At 42.4% G+C, this 20,968-nt stretch overlaps 1 protein-coding gene across 1 annotated transcript in view; it reads right to left on the minus strand.

Moving 5' to 3' along the window:
* LOC124722306 overlaps nt 1–20,968 on the minus strand; it is a 725,235-nt gene that overhangs the window by 297,728 nt on the left and 406,539 nt on the right. Inside the window, exon 3 of the mRNA XM_047247488.1 lies at nt 13,363–13,482. Within this exon, the coding sequence (XP_047103444.1) occupies nt 13,363–13,482 (120 nt within the window). The remainder of the gene's footprint in view (nt 1–13,362; nt 13,483–20,968) is intronic.

Genomic DNA, 20,968 nt, shown 5'->3' on the forward strand with positions numbered 1-20,968 from the left:
GATCGTCTCCACAAACGCCGTCATCGAGGTGAACGGAGGTTCGATAAGTGCAGTGAGCGACGAACGTAGGCGGGTGGGAGCAGTGTATTGCTGTGGGAGAGATATCCTGCGCTTGCATGGGAGCTACGGTAGTAATCGAAGATACGCAGACAGCTGCGAACCACCGGTATCCCTTCGTGTCTGATGTCTTCCCAGACGTCGACGTCATCTTTCAGCAGTATAATTGTCCGTGTCTTAGCGCCAGAACCGTGCTACAGTGGTCTGATGAGCATTATAGTGAATCACGCTGAGGTCTCTGCGACCAAATTCGCCTAATGTAAAACCTATGGAACCCATCTGGGTCGCTATCGGGCGCCATTTATCGCGTACGAATATCAGCTGCCCGTGATTTACGCGAATTACGTGACCTGTGCGTAGAAACCTAATGACACATACCTCAACAAACTGTCGGATCCGTGGTGCGCAGAGTCAGATGTATCTCGTTCCAAAGACGGAAGAATAAGCTATTAAGCAGGTGGTCATAATATTTTGGCTCATCAGTGTACTATCGTGTTGGAATTTTGAACTTAGTTCCCGTGCTTAGAGAAAATAATAATGAACTAAAGATGAGTCCGCTTTTTTGCAAGTACACAATTATTGTTTTGCTTTGATATCTAAACGTGTTTCACCACGGTCGTAGTATCCTTAGTGGGATTTTGCCTTTTATTTTTCTGAAATACTTTCATACAGATTATACCTTGTTTAGGATATATTTCACACAGAATTGTGTTATTTAAATTACATACGTAATTTACCATTCATTTTACATTGTTTATGTGCTGTGGCTCCCAACCAAACTTAGCGACACAAAAATTCAGTGCAGATGATATGCTAACATCGCCCGCCCCGATAGTTGAGTGGTCAGCGCGGCAGTCTGTCACGCCAAGGGGCCCAGGTTCGATTCCCGGCTGGGTTGGAGATTTGATCTGCTCAGGGACTGGGTGTTGTGTTGTCCTCATTATCATTTAATCATCACCAGTGGAAGGCAACGGGACGGGAAACCACCACTGGAATCACTTCCCTAGACGCTCATGCGGTGGACCTCTCTGGCCCATGACAAGACCTGCCGTAAGGCAGAACACAAAGTAAAAAAAAAAAAAAAAATGCTAGCATCCCTTATGTTTATAGACGACATGAAGTAGTAATTTAGACCTGTGGCTGATTTCGGTTGGCAACCACAGGACATACATAATGTAAAATTAAGGTTTAAGTACACATGTAATTTAAATAACAAAATCCAATGTAACATCTGTCCTCACATAAATATAATCTGTATGTATGTATTTTAAAAAAATAAAAGAAAAAATCCCTCGGAGGATGCCACATCTGTGGTGAACATGTTTGGATTTTAAAGCTAAACAATAATTGTGTACTTGTAAAAAGACAAACCTATCTTTAATTCATTATTAAAAGATATACCTTTGTAAAGTCATATGTGTCTTTGATTTTAAAAAATAAGAAAAATCTTTATAGTTCTATGTGTAACAAATGGTTCACTCCAAAGTTCTGTCTTCATAATTGTAAAAGATATAGTCATGAAATGGGATGAATCTTTTGCAAACGTCCTGTATTTCCATATAGAAACTATATTTAACATTTCTGTCTTTTTTTACAATATTTAAAGTTATTTGAATTCTGACACGGCCTCCTGTCTCAGTTAATCTACGGTTCCCATGTTCTGCCTTCCTCACTGTCCGTTGCAAAAAAGCTGACGCAGCTCTTTCACTGTCGCTTCAGATAAGGAAAGCTACGGAAGGAGAGACACGGAAACAACTCTTTCTGTGGGATTGAGAAACTGTTTGCGGGGTTGTTAAGACTTGTAAAGCTGAACGCACATCGATGTTGGTGTATGCAGTTACATCATTGTCGAGCCTGTTAATACGACGGTTCGGGTGAATATTTATAATGTTCGGATTTTTACCGATGCAGGGAGTTTGCGCTCTTTTTATCCCATCCTGATGTGCGACCACGGCATGTAGCGTGGTGTTCGTTGTTAGAGGCGCGTCGGGAAGAGTTTCCACGAGTCTCGTAATCTAGAAGGCTCGCCTTGTCCGCCGACTGCACTTCGTGTGGTGAATTTCTCTAATATGCTGTAGGGGAGAGTCGCATTGCAAGCTAAATGTTATGGACCGACTCTGCTAGGCTTGCTTAAGTCTTTAAGACTTACCCAGGTACTTTCTAGCTCCATTTAAGTTGGAAATTAACTGAGAGAAGTCTGGACATTAGACAGCAGTTTCCAGGGGAGAGCTGTTAGCGCGAGAAGACCAATGGGAATGGCAGCTCTCAACTCCTCAGGCTAATTGGCGGAAAGGCCAGAATGTTTAAACTATTTCGGGAGCTGTTGACAACTTCTGGAATCTGGTGACAGGTCGTCAATCCTCCTGGGTGTAGGAGGCAAGTCGTGGGCCACGTGGGGCGAAGTTGCTGTTTAAAACAGTTGCACATTTCAAATCAGGAGTTAGTGATCATCAATGGTCGATAGAGCTATTCTGCCAGAAATCAAGATGGGTAGCGCAGTGGTTAGTACACTGGACCCGCATTCGGGAGGACGATGGTTCACCCCCGCGTCCGGCCATCCCGATTCAGGCTTTCCGTGATTTCCCTAAATTGTATAAGGCAAATGCCAGGATGGTTCCTTCAAAAGGACACCGTCGATTTCCTTCCGCATCCTTCCCAACCCAAGCTAATGACCTCGTTATCGACGGGACGTTAAACACTAATCTACCCCCTCCCATATTCCGCCAGAACGGGAAGCTCAAAAGAATTCGAAAGTGCGGAATGCGGCTTAGTGTGTGCACACGTAATTGGTCTGAATAGCTTTCGTAATAATAAATAGTGGATTTATTATAACATCTGGAATTTAGGGAAAACTTTTAATAATGTTGACTTCAAAACACTATTTGCAATTCTGAAGGAAGCAAGGGTAAAATACAGGGAGCGAAAGGTTACATGCAAGCTGGCCAGAAACAGTCTGAAAAGCTTGAAAGAGTGTTTTAGGGTAGATTGTGCTGAGAAATAATTTTTAAGGAAAAAATCGATACGTTGCGCCGTTTCCGAGTTAACTGGCATTGCGTGCGCAAATTCGTGCGGCCCGCCAGATACAATATTAGTGTTCTAATGGTTCAAATGGCTCTGAGCACTATGGGACTTAACTTCTGAGGTCATCAGTCCCCTAGATCTCAGAACTACTTAAACCTAACTAACCTAAGGACATCACACACATCCACGCCCGAGGCAGGATTCGAACCTGCGACCGTAGCGGTCGCGCAGTTCCAGACTGTAGCGCCTAGAACCGCTCGGCCACTCCGGCCGGCAATATTAGTGTTATTTGCTGTCATAGCGTAGTGACTGCTCAGCCTTTGGTTCGGGTTCGAGCCTTACTACCGTCCCATGTGTACTTCTTGTATTGCTCTTTTGTTTGTTTTTATGAAAATAAACGAAGAACACGTTTGCCGACATTGTTTCTGGTAGGCCGCTTCAATTTTCTCGCGCAACGGCCTTATTGGCTAACTTCAGTGCGAATTAAACTGGGAAACGGCGCAACGTAATAATGTGTTTTTTTTTTAATTATATCTCAGCAATAAGCTTACAAGCTTTTCAGACTGTTTCTGACCACTCTGTAAGGCTTGTGCGGAAACCACACTGCTCTTATAAGAGTACAAGGATATGAAAGAGAAGCAGTAGTTGATAAGGGAGTCGGAAAGGTTTCTGGCCTATCTCCTATGTTATTTAATCTGCACACTCAGCAAGCAGTAAAGGAAATCAATGAGAAAATTTGAAATCAAATTGAATAAAAACTTCGAGATTTACTGATACCACTGTACATCCACGTTCAGAAAAAAGAAAAAAAAACAGGACACCTTGAACGACTAGTGTTAGGACGTACATATTCACAGGAAATGTACATACATTGGTACGCTCTGCAGAAATAATTAGCATTTGAACCATGTCGGACAGAGGGGTTATGGTCAACATCGATATTGCGGCACAACACCACCTACCGGTAAAATGTGTCTGCGGCTCTCGTTGTTGCTATAAACCGAAGGTAATGGACCATTGACATGCATGGGGCCTTGCAGACGTATGAGCGAATCGTGCAGTCAAATCAGTGTGTTTGAAAGAGGGCGCATTGTTGATATGAGAGGGTGTGATACATCCATCGGATGTGTGCACGGAAGGCCGTAGAACACGACGAGATGGGTCAGGTCGCACCACGCAGACCAGCCCCCGAAAAGAAAGACACCTCATCCTAATGGCATAGCAGGACGGATTTGCGTCCTCCTCGGCTCTGGCGTTACAATGGAACTGTGTAACACATCATACACTATCAGGGGTGACAGTTCCTCGCCGTTTATTATGGCATGGATTACGTGCGCGTCGTCCACTTCTCTGCCTACCTTTGCCGAATGAGCAGAAACATGCTAGACGGCAATGGTGTGTGGAGCGACGTCATTGGGGACAGGGGAATGGCATCAGATAGTGTTTTCGGACGAATCTAGGTTCTCTTTGTTTGGAAATGAAGGCCACATTTTGGTTCAGCACAGACAGAGGGAGCAATATCACAGTGACTGCATTCGCATAAGACATACAGCACCAGCTGAAGGACTTATGGAATGAGATGCTATTGGGTACAACCACAGATCACAGTTGGTGCCTGTCCAGGGCAGTGTGACCTACGTGAATGACATCCTACGACCCATAGCCATACCCTTTCTGCACAACGCACCAGACGCCATTTTTCAACAAAACAATGCACGACCACATTTTGCTGCACAAACACGTACCTTCTTGGTGTCACAGGATGTCGGACGTTTGTTCTGGCCCACCAGATCACGAGACTTGTCGTCAATGGAAAATGTGTGGGCTGTAGTGTAACGAAGGGTGGGGCGCTGTGATCCAGTGCCAACCACCACAGGTGAGCTTTGGAACCAGGTGAATGCAGCATGGATGGCTATAGCACAGCACGCCATTCGCACGTTATACGCGTCGATGCCATAACGCACGGAACAAGTTAACATGGCACATGGCGGACCATGTGCCTACTAGGCAGTAGGACACATGCTGAAAAGAGGTGACTTAAACGCTAATGATTTCCGTCGAACATACTAATGTACATGTCCTGTGAATATGAGCGTCCTATCTCTAGTCGTTCAAGGTGTTCAGTTTTTGCTGAACATGAGTGTAATTCTGTTAGAGACGGTAAAGGACTTGAATGGAATGGATAGCGTCTTCAAAAGTGGTTGTACGATAAACATCAACAAAGGCAAAACATAGGTAATGGCATGTAGTCGGACTAAATCAGGCGATACTGTTAAACTTAGATTAGGAAATGAAACTCTGAAAGTAGCAGATCAGTTTTTCTACTTGGGCAGAAAAATAACTAATGATGGTTGAAGTAGAGAGGATATAAAACGCAAACCGATAATAATAAGAAACGCATTTGTGAGAAAAAAGTGATTTGATACATGTAATATAGATTTAAGAGTTGGGAAATCTTTTCTGAAAGTATTTGTATGAAGGGAAGCTATGTACGGAAGTAAAACGCGAACGATAAACAGCTGAAACAAGAAGACAATAGGAACTTATGAAATATGGTTCTACAAAAGACTGCTGGAGATTAGATGGGTAGATCGAGTAACTAATGAAGTAGCACTGAATCGAATTGGGTGAAAAAGAAATTTATGGCAGAACTTGACCAAAAACTGGATCGTTCTATAGGACACATTCTGAAATATCAATGAATCATCAATTTAGTAACGGAAGGAAGTGTGGGGAGTAAAAGCTGTATAGGATGATCAAGGCTTGAATACAGTAAGCAGATTCAAATGTATTTAGGTTGCAGTAGTTATGCAGACATGAAGAGGCTTGTAAGGAATAGACTAGCGTGGAGGGCTGCATCAAACCAAACATCGGACTGAAGACTTCAACAACGACGACGACAACGACAATCACAACAACAACAACAGCAATGTGGTTATTAACTAGAGGGAGGCGGTGTTTGGCGCAACAGGCGCAATTGACGAGGGTATAAAATGGCTCTGAACACTATGGGAATTAACCTCTGAGGCCAACAGTCCCCTACTTAAACCTAAATAACCTAAGGACATCACACACATCCATGCCCGAGGCAGGATTCGAACCTCCGTCCGTAGCAGCAAAGCGGTTCCGGACTGAAGCGCCTAGAACCGCTCTACCACAACGGCCGGCGACGAGGGGATAATTAAAGCCAATAAACGGCTTTTGTTTTCTTGGGTACTTTAAGTGTTGCAATATTGGCCTGTCTTTTGACCTTCGTTGCTTTGTGCTATTACCCAGTGTTGTCATTGTGCAAATTCCCACAGATGTTGAAAGAAACCAGTTGATGGGAGTGTGTTACTGTTTTAAATGTACATTTTCTAAACCAGTACACTGAGTTTGTGGTCTTCATGAATGCCATCAGACTGCTACAAGGTCTTTATAATTGCTATTGGAATAGCGAAAATTTTAACCCTGTCTCGTGAGTTAAGCCGAGGCTGGCGATCCTTATCAAGACTCTTTTGCAGAGTCACAGTGCATGGAGTTGATCCCAATTCACCTATAAAAGTTTCCTTGCTAAACAGTGCTGCCACACTTCACGTAATTTGTCTCGAGCACCGCACACCGGCGCGAGAGCGTAGATTCTGGCGGGAACGATATTTTCGCGACGCTACGATACTACAGGAGGCGAATCGAAGAAACGTTTCAACATGTCGCCTCAATAATTTAGTGATACTTATCTCTCGTGCTGATATGTAAACCCGTGGCTTTTCAACAGCCTCTATATTGCAAAATTCAAACTCCAGACTCGGCCTGACTTAACAGAATCAGATATCTGCGACATGCGAACTACACCACAAATGACGTTCAGACTAGTAAGCTCCTGGAACACGAGAAATTTCCCTGCTTCGAGTTTCAGATGTAAATATTATCCTTTAGTGTTTCATGGTCTCTATCAACCCTGTCTGCAAATGATTTTGCAAAAACATATATTTTTTTCTTTAAGTGTTTTACCCAAACATATAATGACGGAAAAAATTGCAACATCAAAAAGTAATTAATGTAGAGTAATGAAATTTCGAGAATACATTTGTCTGGGTTACATATTTAACTGATTAATGTAACCGCGAGATAAGCCATTGCAAATATGAAATTAAACTAAACTCCGTCCGAACAGGCCATGAAGGACCAACGGTACCGACCGGCCGCCGTGTCATCCTCAGCCCACAGGCATCACTGGATGCGGATATGGAGGGGCATGTGGTCAGCACACTGCTCACCCAACCGTTGTCAGTTTTCGTGACCGGAGCCGCTACTTCTCAGTCAAGTAGCTCCTCAGTTTGCCTCACAAGGGCTGAGTGCACCCCACTCGCCAACAGCGCTGGACTGACCGGATGTTCACCCATCCAAGTGCTAGCCCAGCCCGCAATTATGAAATGCTGGTACATTAATAACAGATGTAACCACCAGAATTTTGAATGGACTCATACAAACGTGCAAACATTGTGTTGTACAGTGCCAGATGTCAGTTTGTGTGACGGAGTTCCATGCCTGTTGCATTTGGTCGGTTAATAAAGGGACGCTTAATGCTGCTTGTGGATGACGCTGGAGTTGTCGTCTGAAGATGTCCCATATGTGCTCAGTTGGAGTCAGATTTGGTGATCGACCAGGCCAAGGCAACATCTCGACACTCTATAGAGCATGATGGATTACAACAGCGGCATGTGGGCGAGCGTTATCCTGTTGGAAAACACTACCTGCAATGCTGCTCAAAAATGGCAGCACAACAGGTCGAATCACCAAACTGACCTACAAATAAGCAGTCAGTATGCGAGGGATAACCACGAGAGTGCTACTGCTGACATTCGAAATTGCACCGCAGACCATAACTCCAGATGTAGGTCTAGTGAGTCTAGCACGCAGACAGATTGATTGCAGGCCCTCAACTGGCCTCGTTCAAACCAACACAACACCATCAATGGCGCCTACGCTGATCCAGCTTTCATCAGAAAACACTACAGACCTCCACCGTACCCTCCAATCAGCTCTCGCTTGACACTATTGAAGTCGCAAATGGCGGTGGTTTGGGATTAGAGGAATGCACGCTACATGGCATGTGGCCCGGAGCTTTCCTTGAAGTAGCCCATTTGTAAAAGTTCGTTGCGTCACTCTGGTGCGAACTGCTGCTCAGATTACTGCCGCAGATGCAGTATGCAGTACGATGCGCCAGAGCCAGACATCGAACACGATGGTCTTCCCTCTCGGTAGTGCCACGGAGCGACCATACGTCCTCGTGACGATCGCTGCCAGAAACCATGTAAAGTGGCTACATTCCTGCCAAGTCTTTCTGCAGTATTGCAGCTTCTGGTAACCCTAATACATGACTTCCTTCAAACTCAGTGGGGTGTTGATAATGGCGTCTTTTTCACTCGCCATGTCCAGTCTCAAAGGTAAGTAACGCCCACGACCGTTACGTAGTGCATTTAAAATAAACCTAATTTGCATCCTCATAGTGGCGCTAACAGCGCCACTCTTATGCGACTGGCGTGAAATCTGAATAGACATCATCTTTCAGATGTAGAAAAGGCCTACCAACTTTCGTTTATGTCACACAACTCCTTCTTGATGTTGCAATTGTAGTGCTTTCGGTGTATTTCAGCAAATCAACAACATATGTTTGAAGAACACCAGTAAAGAATGAAAAATTAAGCCTGTATATATTTCCTGTTACTATTGTGGTTTCTGTTCGCTCTCGTGCAGAACGCAAGTTTCAATCACAGTCTGAACCATTAAGAACATTCCATTCAATTTTACTAAAAAGCTTGTAACATAGATTCCCGGCTCACTGCCGTTTACTCGTTTCTATGGCTATTATAAGGGGCAGTGCTACGAAAACGAAACAAATGGAGAAAGTAAGTGAACCGTTTATTATTTGAAAAGTAATCGATATAACTGTTAATACATTTATCCCACTATGAGAGAAGACGGCCAATGTCTTGACGAAAAAATGTTTGCGGTAACCTACGGAACCATGATTGTACACAGGCATCCATTCCGTCAGCTTGAAATACACTGCTGACGGAAAGGATTTCGGGCACAAAGATATCTTTCTGAAATTTGGCGGAATTACTCCTCGGGCATGTCTGCAAGGAGTAATAAGCTAATTTTAGTTTTAATTTATTCATTAGTTACTGAAAAAAAGTGACCAGAAACACACGACAAAACTACAATTCTTTCTGAAGAGTCCGCCATTTTATTAGTTTGTCAAATTTAAAAAAAAAAAACCGTGCTGTTGCTCCATGAGCAAATACTCCATTGGTAAGAAAACTGTTTGTCATTTTATTCGTGGACACAGCTCATTTTGGACACAGCATTCATAACTCCACAGACGGCGGGCTTAATGATGACAATTTCTTATTAAAAAATTAGTAAATGTTGTTCAAGGATCAATAAATAATGTGCAATGATTGCTTCATTATTTTTTCCAAAACAAATCGTAAAATTCGCTTACATTATAGGCTGCCTGCCGAGAATGGACCCTTAAATCAGTGGAGCAGTACGTCGTGTAATTTTTTTTCGCGCACCGCATACCTCGTCGATTCTGGCATTCACAAGTGTGAATTCGCACGACGGTACTGCAGCTCGTAGGCTCAAACGAAAGACACGTTTCATTATTTATGTAAACTGTGTGATTGTTGGGAAGTGGAGTTCAGTTTTCGTTCCTTCTGTTCTGGAAATTTATAACGCTAGAAACAACACTCAATTTCGTTGTATCACGTGTGAGGGTAACTATCTAATGAAGTGAGAAAAAAAAGATTCTCTGACGGAAATTTCGGCTTATTTTCATTATGTGGTTTATTTGGAATCTAAAATTATGTTCGGTACAGCACAGTCGCGTCTGGAAAACTATCTGTTAGTAATATATAATAATATAAGCGAGCATTCAAGCAACCGATAGCTATTCCCGACATTTACGGCAAGGATTTTTTCACTGTCTTTATTACGTCCGTCTGAAAACGAATTAACTGTACCATCGTTAATAGATACGAAAGCCGCTATATCGCACTGTGCCCCAGCACGTTAATATTCGTAGATTCTCTCCAAAATAGACCACAAGGACTCAATAATATTGAGATCTGATGACTGTGATGGTCAGGGAGATGCCACAATTCATCCTCGTGCTTATAAAACCCGTCCTGGACGACGTGGGCTGTGCAAACGGGAGCCCTGTCGTCTTCGAAGACAGTATCACCACTGGGGAACAAATATTGTAATCAATGGGATGGACCTGATCAGCCAGAATGGTCACATAATCCATGGCAGTAAAATGCGGCCCTACAGAGTAACCATGAGGTCCATGAATACCACAAATGGCTGCCCAAATCATCATCGAACCGCCACCATGTTTCACTCTTGGGACGTAAATTCGGCCAGAAGTTGCAAACAGTGTGATTCAAGACCCATCGGACCAAATGACTTCCTTCCATTGCTCCATAGTCAGGCTTTATGGCTTCGGCACCACGTTTTCCTGTTACGGGCACTTGCATCGCTGATGAGTGGTTTTGGATTTCCAGCTCGCCCTACAATTCCGATCTTATGAAGTTCCCTTCGGTCCTTTTGGTGCTGACACGGTTCGCGAGTGCAACATTCAGTTCTGCAGTGATGCCTCTTATTTCTTGCCACATTCCTCTGCAATGACCGTGGGCACCGCATTCTGAAGATTTTAGAGCTATATGTGCTGCATCTACGTCTTACTTCTGCAGTACAATACCCAGTTACATGTGTCGACGGATGATGTAAGCCTTCTTGGCAGAAGGAAAAAAAAGCGACGTTCGTGCAGGCTCACCTCTGATGTCAACAATCGAACTTATCCGGGATGTGTTATTCCAGCGAACTACCTGTAACAGTCCTGGAAATAAGGCGGACGATGTTTTGTGAACTTGCTCTGAAACTTTGTGAAGGAAGGTAGCAATGTGGCAAGTACTGAGATTATCAGCAGTGAATAACGCCGATATGTAGCTCGTATTGGTCTGCGTGATCGTGTTTCTTAAGAGCGCTTGATTGTAGCCTTTGATTTCTGTTTTATAGTGACATCTTAGGAGAGCGGTTCCGTTAAACAAAGGTGTCTATGAAAGTTATTATTTGACTTTTTTGGTTTCATCTGAAGTTTGTATGCCCGTTACGTTCTTTCCATTTGTTCCTTAAACTATGGTGTATTTCTGTGTCTACTAGGTTGCGCTTAGTGCACAGGCCAAGCAAAAGTTCTTCCTTTGCTTGAAGAACGAATGACAACATAAAAATCTAGTAATGAAAATGAAATGATCGTATGACGTTGATGGCAGGGAGTTCCCACCTAGGGAAGTTCGGCCGACGAGTTGCAAGTGTTTTCAGCTGACGCCATATTGGGCGACTCGCGTATCGATGACGATGAAATGATAAAGAGGACAACAAACATCCCATTGCCGAGCGCAGAAAGTGTCTAGTCTGACCGGGAATCGACCACGGGCCCGCTGCAAAGCAGTAAGACGCGCTTACCACTCAGCTAAGGGGGCGACCAGACCCAGTAAATACTTAACACGAAGAATTATTACTAATCTATAAGCATTATTTTATTTAATCAAAACTATGGAATATATCAGATGCCGAAAAAAAACTGTTTTGCTAATAGGTGTATTTAGATTACACGTAAGGATTTCAGCACGCCTTTTATTATTCTAAATTAGCTCATCGTATTGAACCTATGGTTCACTGATCAAACGTGGAAACTATTGCTGACTTCCCTCTAGTGAAATGGGGAATGTACAAAAGAGCACAACTTCATGTGTAAGTTAGTGGCAACATTGCTACCACTTTTAGTCGGAGAACAACTGGCATTCTCTCCTACGTATCTGTATTGCACTGTTCTGACAAATCATATTCACTGCATGTTGTTAGAGCTGTGTACATTTTAACGATTTTACTGATGGGCTACAACCAACTGATTTGGCTCTGCTAGTTGTAGGCAACAAATGTCTTCATCTCACACAACCATTTACTTTATTGTATATACCCTATAAATTAATGGAAATGCTGTTGCCCTGTGCTATCCTTTACAATTGTTAAATGAATAGCGGAGAAAACAAAAAAGTAGATCGAATTATTCACTTACAAATAGGGAATTTAACAGAAATTTACAAAATTACATCACCTTCAAATATTTGTTCACTGGACACTTGCGCCAGTGTTTCATTCTTTGAAATAAATAATTTTTAAAATAGTTCAAATTTACGAATCTTAATGACTCCAGCGATTTCTGTTGCTGACACAGGAGAAAGGTGTGTTGAGAAGGGTGTGTGTATGAATTCATTTTTATTTTATGTTTGGGAAAAAAAAAAATCTCCTGCCACTGGGCGCTGTACGACCATATGACGTGTCGTGTTGGTGGAGCCACATTACAGTCCGTGTTTCCCGCAGTGTCTCGCGTAATTGCTTTAGCCCTCGAAGTTCTTAATATTGGTTAACTTCGGTAGTGTGGGAATAACTTCAGGAAAATTATCCTCTTCATTCTGAAAAGACGGAGAGACATTTTTTTCACATTGGTTCTCCTATCTTCGGTCTTTCTGATGAAGTAGTCTTCATCTGTCCCCATTATTGCTTGGTTTGTGAGTCCTATTCAGGTGGTTTCCGCAGCTGATTTCCCCAACAGGAAACCAAACTTGATGTTGGAATGCTTTTCTGCCGTGTACGCGACTAAAATAAATGGCAGAATACTCGAAACAATGTTTACGGAATAAGGCACAATGACTTTAGTGACATATCTCTGCGGATGATGGTTGGTTCAATAATTAAAAGCAATGTATGTGTGAGTGGCACCTAGCAGAAGAACTCTCAACTACTGCCTCTCCACCTACATGAGAGGGATTCTCGGTTTTGGATTTTTCCTTGAATAAGGGGGTTCACTTCGCATTTTGGCAGTAGCATCCGGCGATGAACCAAGGTCTTGAGAACAGTTCAATCCACCTGTCTCTATACCAGCTTGACGATTCATATATCTCGCTGTTGAAAAAGCCTGTGCACTTAAAACACACACTTGTGTTGGCCATGGAAACTTAATGATAGTAATAGAGTCAAAAAAGTGGCGTGTCAAGTTTAGCATTTTGTGATGTAATAATAATGCATTACACAAATCAACAAAGTGTGCTTAAATAGATAATTAAATTCCATATCCTTGGCAGGCATGTACCTGAGTACGTCCTGTACAAATCACCAGATCCTGTTAGGCAGAGCCTCTGGCTGCTTCATAGTTGCACCAGAGGATAAATTTCTCACCTCTGAACTGTTGACTGTCGCTGGGTTGTTTAAGCTCTTCGAAAGCCGGAGTCTGTCTTTGACGATGTGTCTGGATGCTTTGATGAGGGGAGTTAGCCGGTCGGTTCCAGCAGTGCTTCCCTGTATATGAAAATCAAAAGTCAGTCAATGATTAGTTTGGAAGCGTACATGTTGTACGCCTAGACCCGAGAGTCTCCCAAGTAGTGCCTTCCTGCACTCTGGGGACGCGCTACCGAAAGACTGAAATTTTGATTCCGTCCCCGCCATGTTCATAAGGCGTGCATAACAGCTTTACCTGTCAGCTGACAGCCAGGTTGCTGCCAGCTGCCGTGCTATGTGAGTTCACGTATGTGGTTAGGAGCTGGATAGGGATTGGTGCGGGGCTTGGCATGCGCGTGGGGGCGCGTATGCAGTGTCCGCTTACCAGGTAAACGTGGTGGCTTAGTCCGACAGAGGTATCTTTAGCAGTCACTCAAACTTGGCAAACAACAAAGTGCAAACGAGGCAGGCGGTGTAAGTTTTCGTTAGCAAAATGGACATGCCCCAAGATACACACCGATGAGAAAGAAAAAAAGAGAGGAACATACTGAAATCACTGAAGCAGGTAAATATTCAAAAAACTATACAATATTTTATGCCGTATATGATTTCTATCCCCCTTACAAATAATCTATCGTCATATAATAATGGTTCTCGAAATGTCTCCCCACGTGTTATAATTCATGTAGGCTATATATTACCCAGTTAAAATTTAGCTATCAGTCAATACGCGACTTTAATCTCCACAGTATAGCTTTTAGCAGAATTTTTCTGGCCCTTAGTACCAGTAAAATTATTCGATGACTTTGACCGCCTTCTCAGATTTCCGATTCGTGATTAATGTATATCTGATTGCTTAGAGAATCTGCATGAGTGCATCTTGTTTACTGATGCAGTATTATTACTAATCAGGTAATTTTATTTCCTATTTATTTAAACAGTTCAATTGATTGTCCTCCTGGAAATTTTGTCCCTGTAGTTTACTTCATGTCGTACCACTTTGCTATGCCTTCAGTAACTGTGAGTTTTTACAGGCAGTTTTTTGCTTCCTAGCTCTCTTATTCTGTATGACGATTTGTTCGCAGTACTATACAACAGGTCTTGGCTATGATTTTACAAGTCGGTTTCCTTGTTCTCAGTGTTAACAAGGAGAAAACTGTCATAATGGCAAGAGATTGGTAGCATAATAACAAGTACATGTACTGTTTAAGTTAAAGAAACTGCTGGTTTCGGCCTGTTGCTTTCTTTCTAAAACCTAAAGTTTTTAACCAGATTTTGCGCCTCCTGGGTAAATAGTGATTTTTATAAATAAAGTCATGTACAGTACATGTAAACAATTGTCACTGTGCAAGGAGTCAAGTGCACGACTATACATGTGGTGTAATGGGTATAAGTGCAGATATTTCTATTGGTTACTGAGGACGGTGTACTGAAAAACATTACAACAGTATTTACGTCATATGCAGACTAATAATTACAGCTATTACAAGTCGTATGTTTTTAGGTTGGTTAGTATCTCTAACAAGGGAACCTCCCCATCGCACCCCCCTCAGATTTAGTTATAAGTTGGCACAGTGGATAGGCCTTGAAAAACTGAACACAAATCAATCGAGAAAACAGGAAGAAGTTGTATGGAACTATGAAAAAATAAGCAAAATATACAAACTGAGTTGTCTATGCGCAAGATAGGCAACATCTAGGATAGTTTGAGTTCAAGAGCTCCGTGGTCCCGTGGTTAGCGTGAGCAGCTAAGGAACGATAGGTCAACGGTTCAAGTCCGCCCTCGAGTTAAAATTTTAATTTCTTATTTTCGCAAAGTTATGATCTATCCGTTCGTTCATTGAAATGTGTTTTGTGATTAGTGTCTGTGTTTTGCGACCGCACCGCAAAACCGTGCGATTAGCAGACGAAAGGACGTGCGCCTCCAATGGGAACCGAAAACATTTGATCGCAAGGTCATAGGTCAACCGATTCCTCCACAGGAAAACACGTCTGATATATTTTGTACGACACTGGTGAAGGTATGTGCGTCACATGACAGGAATATGTTGTCGACCCACCTAACTTGTACACTTGGCAAATGGGTAAAAAGATTCTTCTACCTTGCCCGATTTAGGTTTTCTTGTGGATGTGATAATCACTCCCAAAAAGTGATGAAAACATAAGAGTTTGTCACATAAACTGAAAATAAAATATTAAACTTTCCACTGGAGGTAGGACTTGAACCAAGGACCCCTCGTTCCGCAGCTGCTCACGCTAACCACGGGACCACTGTGCTCCTGAGACGAAAGACGGCGCTCTTGAACTCAAACTATCCTTGATGTTGCCTATCTTGCATATGGACTACTCAAATTGTATATTTTACTAATTTTTTCATAGTTCCACACAGCTTCTTCCTGTTTTCTCGATTGATCTGTGTTCAGTTTTTCAAGGCCTATCCACTATGCAAACTTATAACTAAATCTGAGGGGGGTGCGATGGGGAGGTTCCCTTGTAAGTACATGTAGCAAGAGCAAGCATTAATTCCTATTTTCCCCTGGGCATCTGGTCAGGTGCTGCAGTGTGGAAGTTTGGATACAGAACAATAAGCTATACTGACTGGTGTAGCCCACTTAGTGGTGCAGTTACGACCGTCCAGAAAACATCAGGTCTTTAGTTTGTGGAAAGACTGTTCAACACAAGGGAAAAACAACCAACACACTGATGTGTGTATATATTCAGGTATCACTCATAAAAGTATTTGCACTTATACCCATTACATTCCCTGTTGTATTAATCGGCAACTGAATTAAAGTTTGGTGCTCTTTGGAGATTCAGTGTTCCTGTTTTTCGGTAACACTGTCTTTCTGACCAGGCTGAACATGACACAGGATATCAGCAGATTTATTCGCGGCTCTGTCATTGTGGCCAGATTAAAGGAGCACACCATCTCTGAGGTTTCGTAGACGCTAGGTTTTTTACCGACCACCACGAAAAGGATGTACCGCGAGTTCTTGGACTCTGATGATATCATTACGATCTACATGACAAGGGTTTGGGTTCACTGTGGACAATCTCAGAGTATAAAAAAGAATTCAAGGGCCACAATGCATAGGAGCAATCGCTAGTTCAATACTTCAAAAAACATACAAGAGTGATCACACCATCCACAGACCTCATTTACGTAGGCTGCAGAAATCACGATCTGACACGGGTACGTTTGTTAAGAGAGTGTCACGAAGTACCGACATTAGAAAGTTAACCTAGCCGCCTAATGTCAGGAGAATTCAGACACGCAAAGAAGATCTGAACTGATGTAGAGAAGACAGAACACATTTTGATCTCCGTTCCAACAAATGTCTTTGAATTAGCGTAGTTTGCAAACTCTTCTGGCGCCTTTTGGGTCCATGTCACAACTACCTAAGAGTGCAATGTTCTACTACGGATGTATCACATATCCAGCTGTTCATGGTATATTTCTCAATAGGTTCTGGTTTTCTGAGACTCGGTGCTGATGTATAATCATTTACTATTATATTTGAAGCGATTCACATTTATGATATGTCAGTCTACGCTTTAGGGTTCTAAGATCGATGGTCTGAATTCGACAGAAGTGTTTTCTGGAACCTTTTCCGCGTTTATATAGTCATTTGAGGTGTGTCTGATATTATGGTAAGTTGTTATGACAGTGAAAGAGTTGTATATATGTGCAAACAGCATTAACTTCTTATCATTGCTTCCCCGAGCTTTTACAGTTTTCGTATGGAATTTCTGCTACTTTGATTTGTGTTGAGAAGTGAAATAAAATCTCAGATCGTCTTCCAACAGCAGGAAAATAACGACAGAAATAATTATAAATAAAGTAATAGTAATGTAACAACTTCATTAGTGAGAACGTGCAAAATATTTATAGCACAAACCTGATGTGGTTAAAAACAGTTGCTCGTAATGGTTTTTCTTTGTTGCAGTACCTATAATCACAATTCTTAATATTTTAGAAATTAAAAACAAATAAATTTATGAATACTGACCTAAACATCCGAAAGGAAACTTTGTTCCTGGAGACTATTTTCCCATGACCTCGTCTTCTGTAATGTACCCCACCGATTATCACCCTAAGAGGTAGCTGACTCAGAAAATAAATTAAGCCATACACGCTAAAAACAAAATTATAACTTACTTTCGTGAGAAATATTCTAACACAAAACCAAACACTAAGTCTGTTTTAGAGATCTGTTGTAGTTAGAGACACGTTATTGGAGAAGTCACACTACGGTATCATGTGATTTGCATTTATGAAGTTTACTGAAGAAATGTAACGCGTTGTCTACAATGCAGAACTACTTCTTGTTTCAATTTCTGCATAATTTCTCACCTTTGTGGCCGAGTTTGTTAGGTCGATGTGGCGTGGTAGTGTTGGACCCTGAATTTCTGGTTTGGATTCTAACACATAAGGAAATTCTTATTCCCGGATTTGAGTACCAATACGAGTTGCGTTGCCCCGGGATTCTCGATCACCAAACTGTTCGTTGATGTTAAGTTTGTTCCACTCGTATCAAGAGTCTTATGGAGGTTGATCCTGTTAAGGTACAAAGCCCATTCGACAACCCGATTTAGCATTTCCGTGATCCATCTGAATCATTGCGACGAATGCCAGACTCGATTCTTTAACTAGATCACAGCCGATTGCTCCCAGTATTTTTGGAATTTTGAGATTTCTTGAGAATTTATCAGGCGTTCTGGTAGTTTCTACTCAAGTGTAGCGTTCTTTTTCATTCATTTCATCGTTAGGCAGTATCACTCTTTCTGCTCTGTGTGAGAAGTAGCTGGGTTTCATGTCGTCCCCTATTTTTACTTTCATAACCATTCGTGGCTTGAACAGGAGAGTGGGGAAATGGGGAAGTGATACTGGTACACAAAGCACCCTCCGCCACACACTACAGGATAGTTTGCGGAGTACGGGTGTAGATGTAAGCACTAGTGGTACCACAAAAAACATACGACACGAGCACTGTTAGTCCTTCATGACGACCAGTTACGTATCTAATTTGTCTCATAGATAAGAACGGACAAGGAGAATGAAATATGAAAGTCATGTCGACCAAGACATGACTGAAATCATATCACCTCAATTAGAAAGGGATACTGGGGGGAGTCAGCTGTGATCTTGTTAAAGGATCTAGTCTGGCATTCGCCGGAATCACGGATATAGTAAATCGGGATGAAGAATGGTTTTTGAACCTGCCCAAGATCATCAGTTTGTCGCCCATTGTACCAAGTCCCTTGACTTAAGTCAGTGGCGAGCAATCACAAAGTATCCCTACTGCACCCGACATAATTTGGGTTCCCAACATCACATCCAGTCCGTCAAAAAATACCTGATATCATCAGCACATTAACACTTGCCAGTCATTTGTTGCGGTACGACTTGATCTTTATTAAACAGACTATCTGCAATCATCTGTAGACATGTTAGTGTACCTGAATGGAATATAACTACAAGACCTGTTGAATGCAGTCTGGTCTTACGATTGGCACTAATGGCTGACAGTAGCCGAGTAGCGTTTGTCTGCTAGATAAGAAGCAACAACGGCGACAGTAAAATTTTCTGAACTGTGATTTCGGAGAACGCAGCTCTTCAAACTTAGACATACAGCTACTTGCAATCTAACGTTAGGGATGATGTTTAGGATTTTACTGGTTCACGAGTCACAGCGGTAGAAAGACGCGCAGAATAGCATCTGAAGTATAGGAATTGTAGAAAGGAATGACAAATTATTGTGAAATTCGTCAGATATAGTATTACGACTTATTTGTTGCGAATCCCATTAAATAAAATGTATTACAATTAAAATGACTTTTTGAGAATTTATCATACATTCTGGTAGCTGTCGCATCAAATACAGTGCTGTTTTTCTTACATTTTATCGTTAGACAGTTTGGTACTTAAATCCTTAATTCAGGTAGTCACTTCTCTCCAGATAAAAATACTTCCTGACATTACTAACAGAATATGCTTCACTCTAGTTGCAAAAGAAGCTTTTTGACTCACAGTCTGAGCTGTCGACGCATCAACGGCAATTGTTTGTAACACATCTTGTCAGCACGTTCCGTAACGGTGTTTACTGAGAGCCACCGTGCAGCGGCGGGTGGCAACACAAGTTTTTATATTTAGTATCATGCAACCGAAAAAGGGGTTTGAGCTAAATTAATCAGATTACGCGTTCTCGAGTTTGGGATGCTACTCAACTTGACACACAGACGAAAAACGGAACTTTATAATACTATGCTAATGAGTCAAATACGTTTGTCATTCAGGGGTCACTCTGGAACTGGAGATAACTGTATGTATCTAATCTTCATCTTTCTTTCTTAAGAGGTGCACATTGTTTTCATTTGTAGAGCGGTAGTCGAACGATTTTACTGTATAAAAGCATTGGCAACATAGGCGTCAGCATTTTCTCTATTCTACGTAATCGTTCGGTACTTCTCTTAGTGACATCTCACCGCGTATAATTACACTGAGGTGACAAAAGTCATGGGAGACCTCCTAATACATCGTCGGACCTCCTTTTAGCAGACATAGTGCAGCAACGTGACGTGTCATGGACTCAAGAAGTCGTTGGAAGTCTCCTGAAGAAGTATTGAGCATCTTGCCTCTATAGCCGTCGATAATTGTGAAGTGTTATCGATGTAGGATTTTGTGCAGGAACTGACCTCTCGATTATGTCCCATAAATGTTCGACGGGTGGCCAAATCATTCGCTCGAACTGTCCAGAATGTTCTTCAAACCAATCGCGAACAATTGTGGCCCAATGACATGCCGCATCGTCATTCATAAAAATTCTATCGTTTTTTGGGAACATGAAGTCCATGAATGACTGCAAATGCTTTCCAAGGAGCTGAAAATTACCATTTTCAGTCAATGATCGGTTCAACTGGACCAGAACACCCAGTCAACTCCAAGTAACCACAGTCTACACCACTATGGAGACACCACCAGCTTGCACAGTGCCTGTTGACAACTTGGGTCCATGGCTTTGTGGGATGTGGGCCACAAAAAAAAAAATTAAAAAAAATGGTTCAAATGGCTCTGAGCACTATGGGACTTAACAGCTATGGTCATCAGTCCCCTAGAACTTAGAACTACTTAAACCTAACTAACCTAAGGACAGCACACAACACCCAGTCATCACGAGGCAGAGAAAATCCCTGACCCCGCCGGGAATCGAACCCGGGAACCCGGGCGTGGGAAGCGAGAACGCTACCGTGTGGGCCACACTTGAACCCTACCATCAACTCTTACGAACTGAAATCGGGACTTATGTGACCATGCCACGGTTTTCCATTCGTCTAGGGTCCAACCGATATGGTTATGAGCCCAGGAGAGGCGCTGCGGGCGATGTCGTGCTGTTAACAAAGTTCAAAATGGCTCTGAGCACTATGGGACTTAACATCTGAGGTCATCAGTCCCCTAGAACTTAGAACTACTTAAACCTAACTAACCTAAGGACATCACACACATCCATGCCCGAGGCAGGATTCGCACCTGCGACCGTAGCGGTCCCGCGGTTCGAGACTGAAGCGC

Source organism: Schistocerca piceifrons, chromosome X (assembly GCF_021461385.2).
Source record: "Schistocerca piceifrons isolate TAMUIC-IGC-003096 chromosome X, iqSchPice1.1, whole genome shotgun sequence".
NCBI lineage: Eukaryota > Metazoa > Arthropoda > Insecta > Orthoptera > Acrididae > Schistocerca > Schistocerca piceifrons.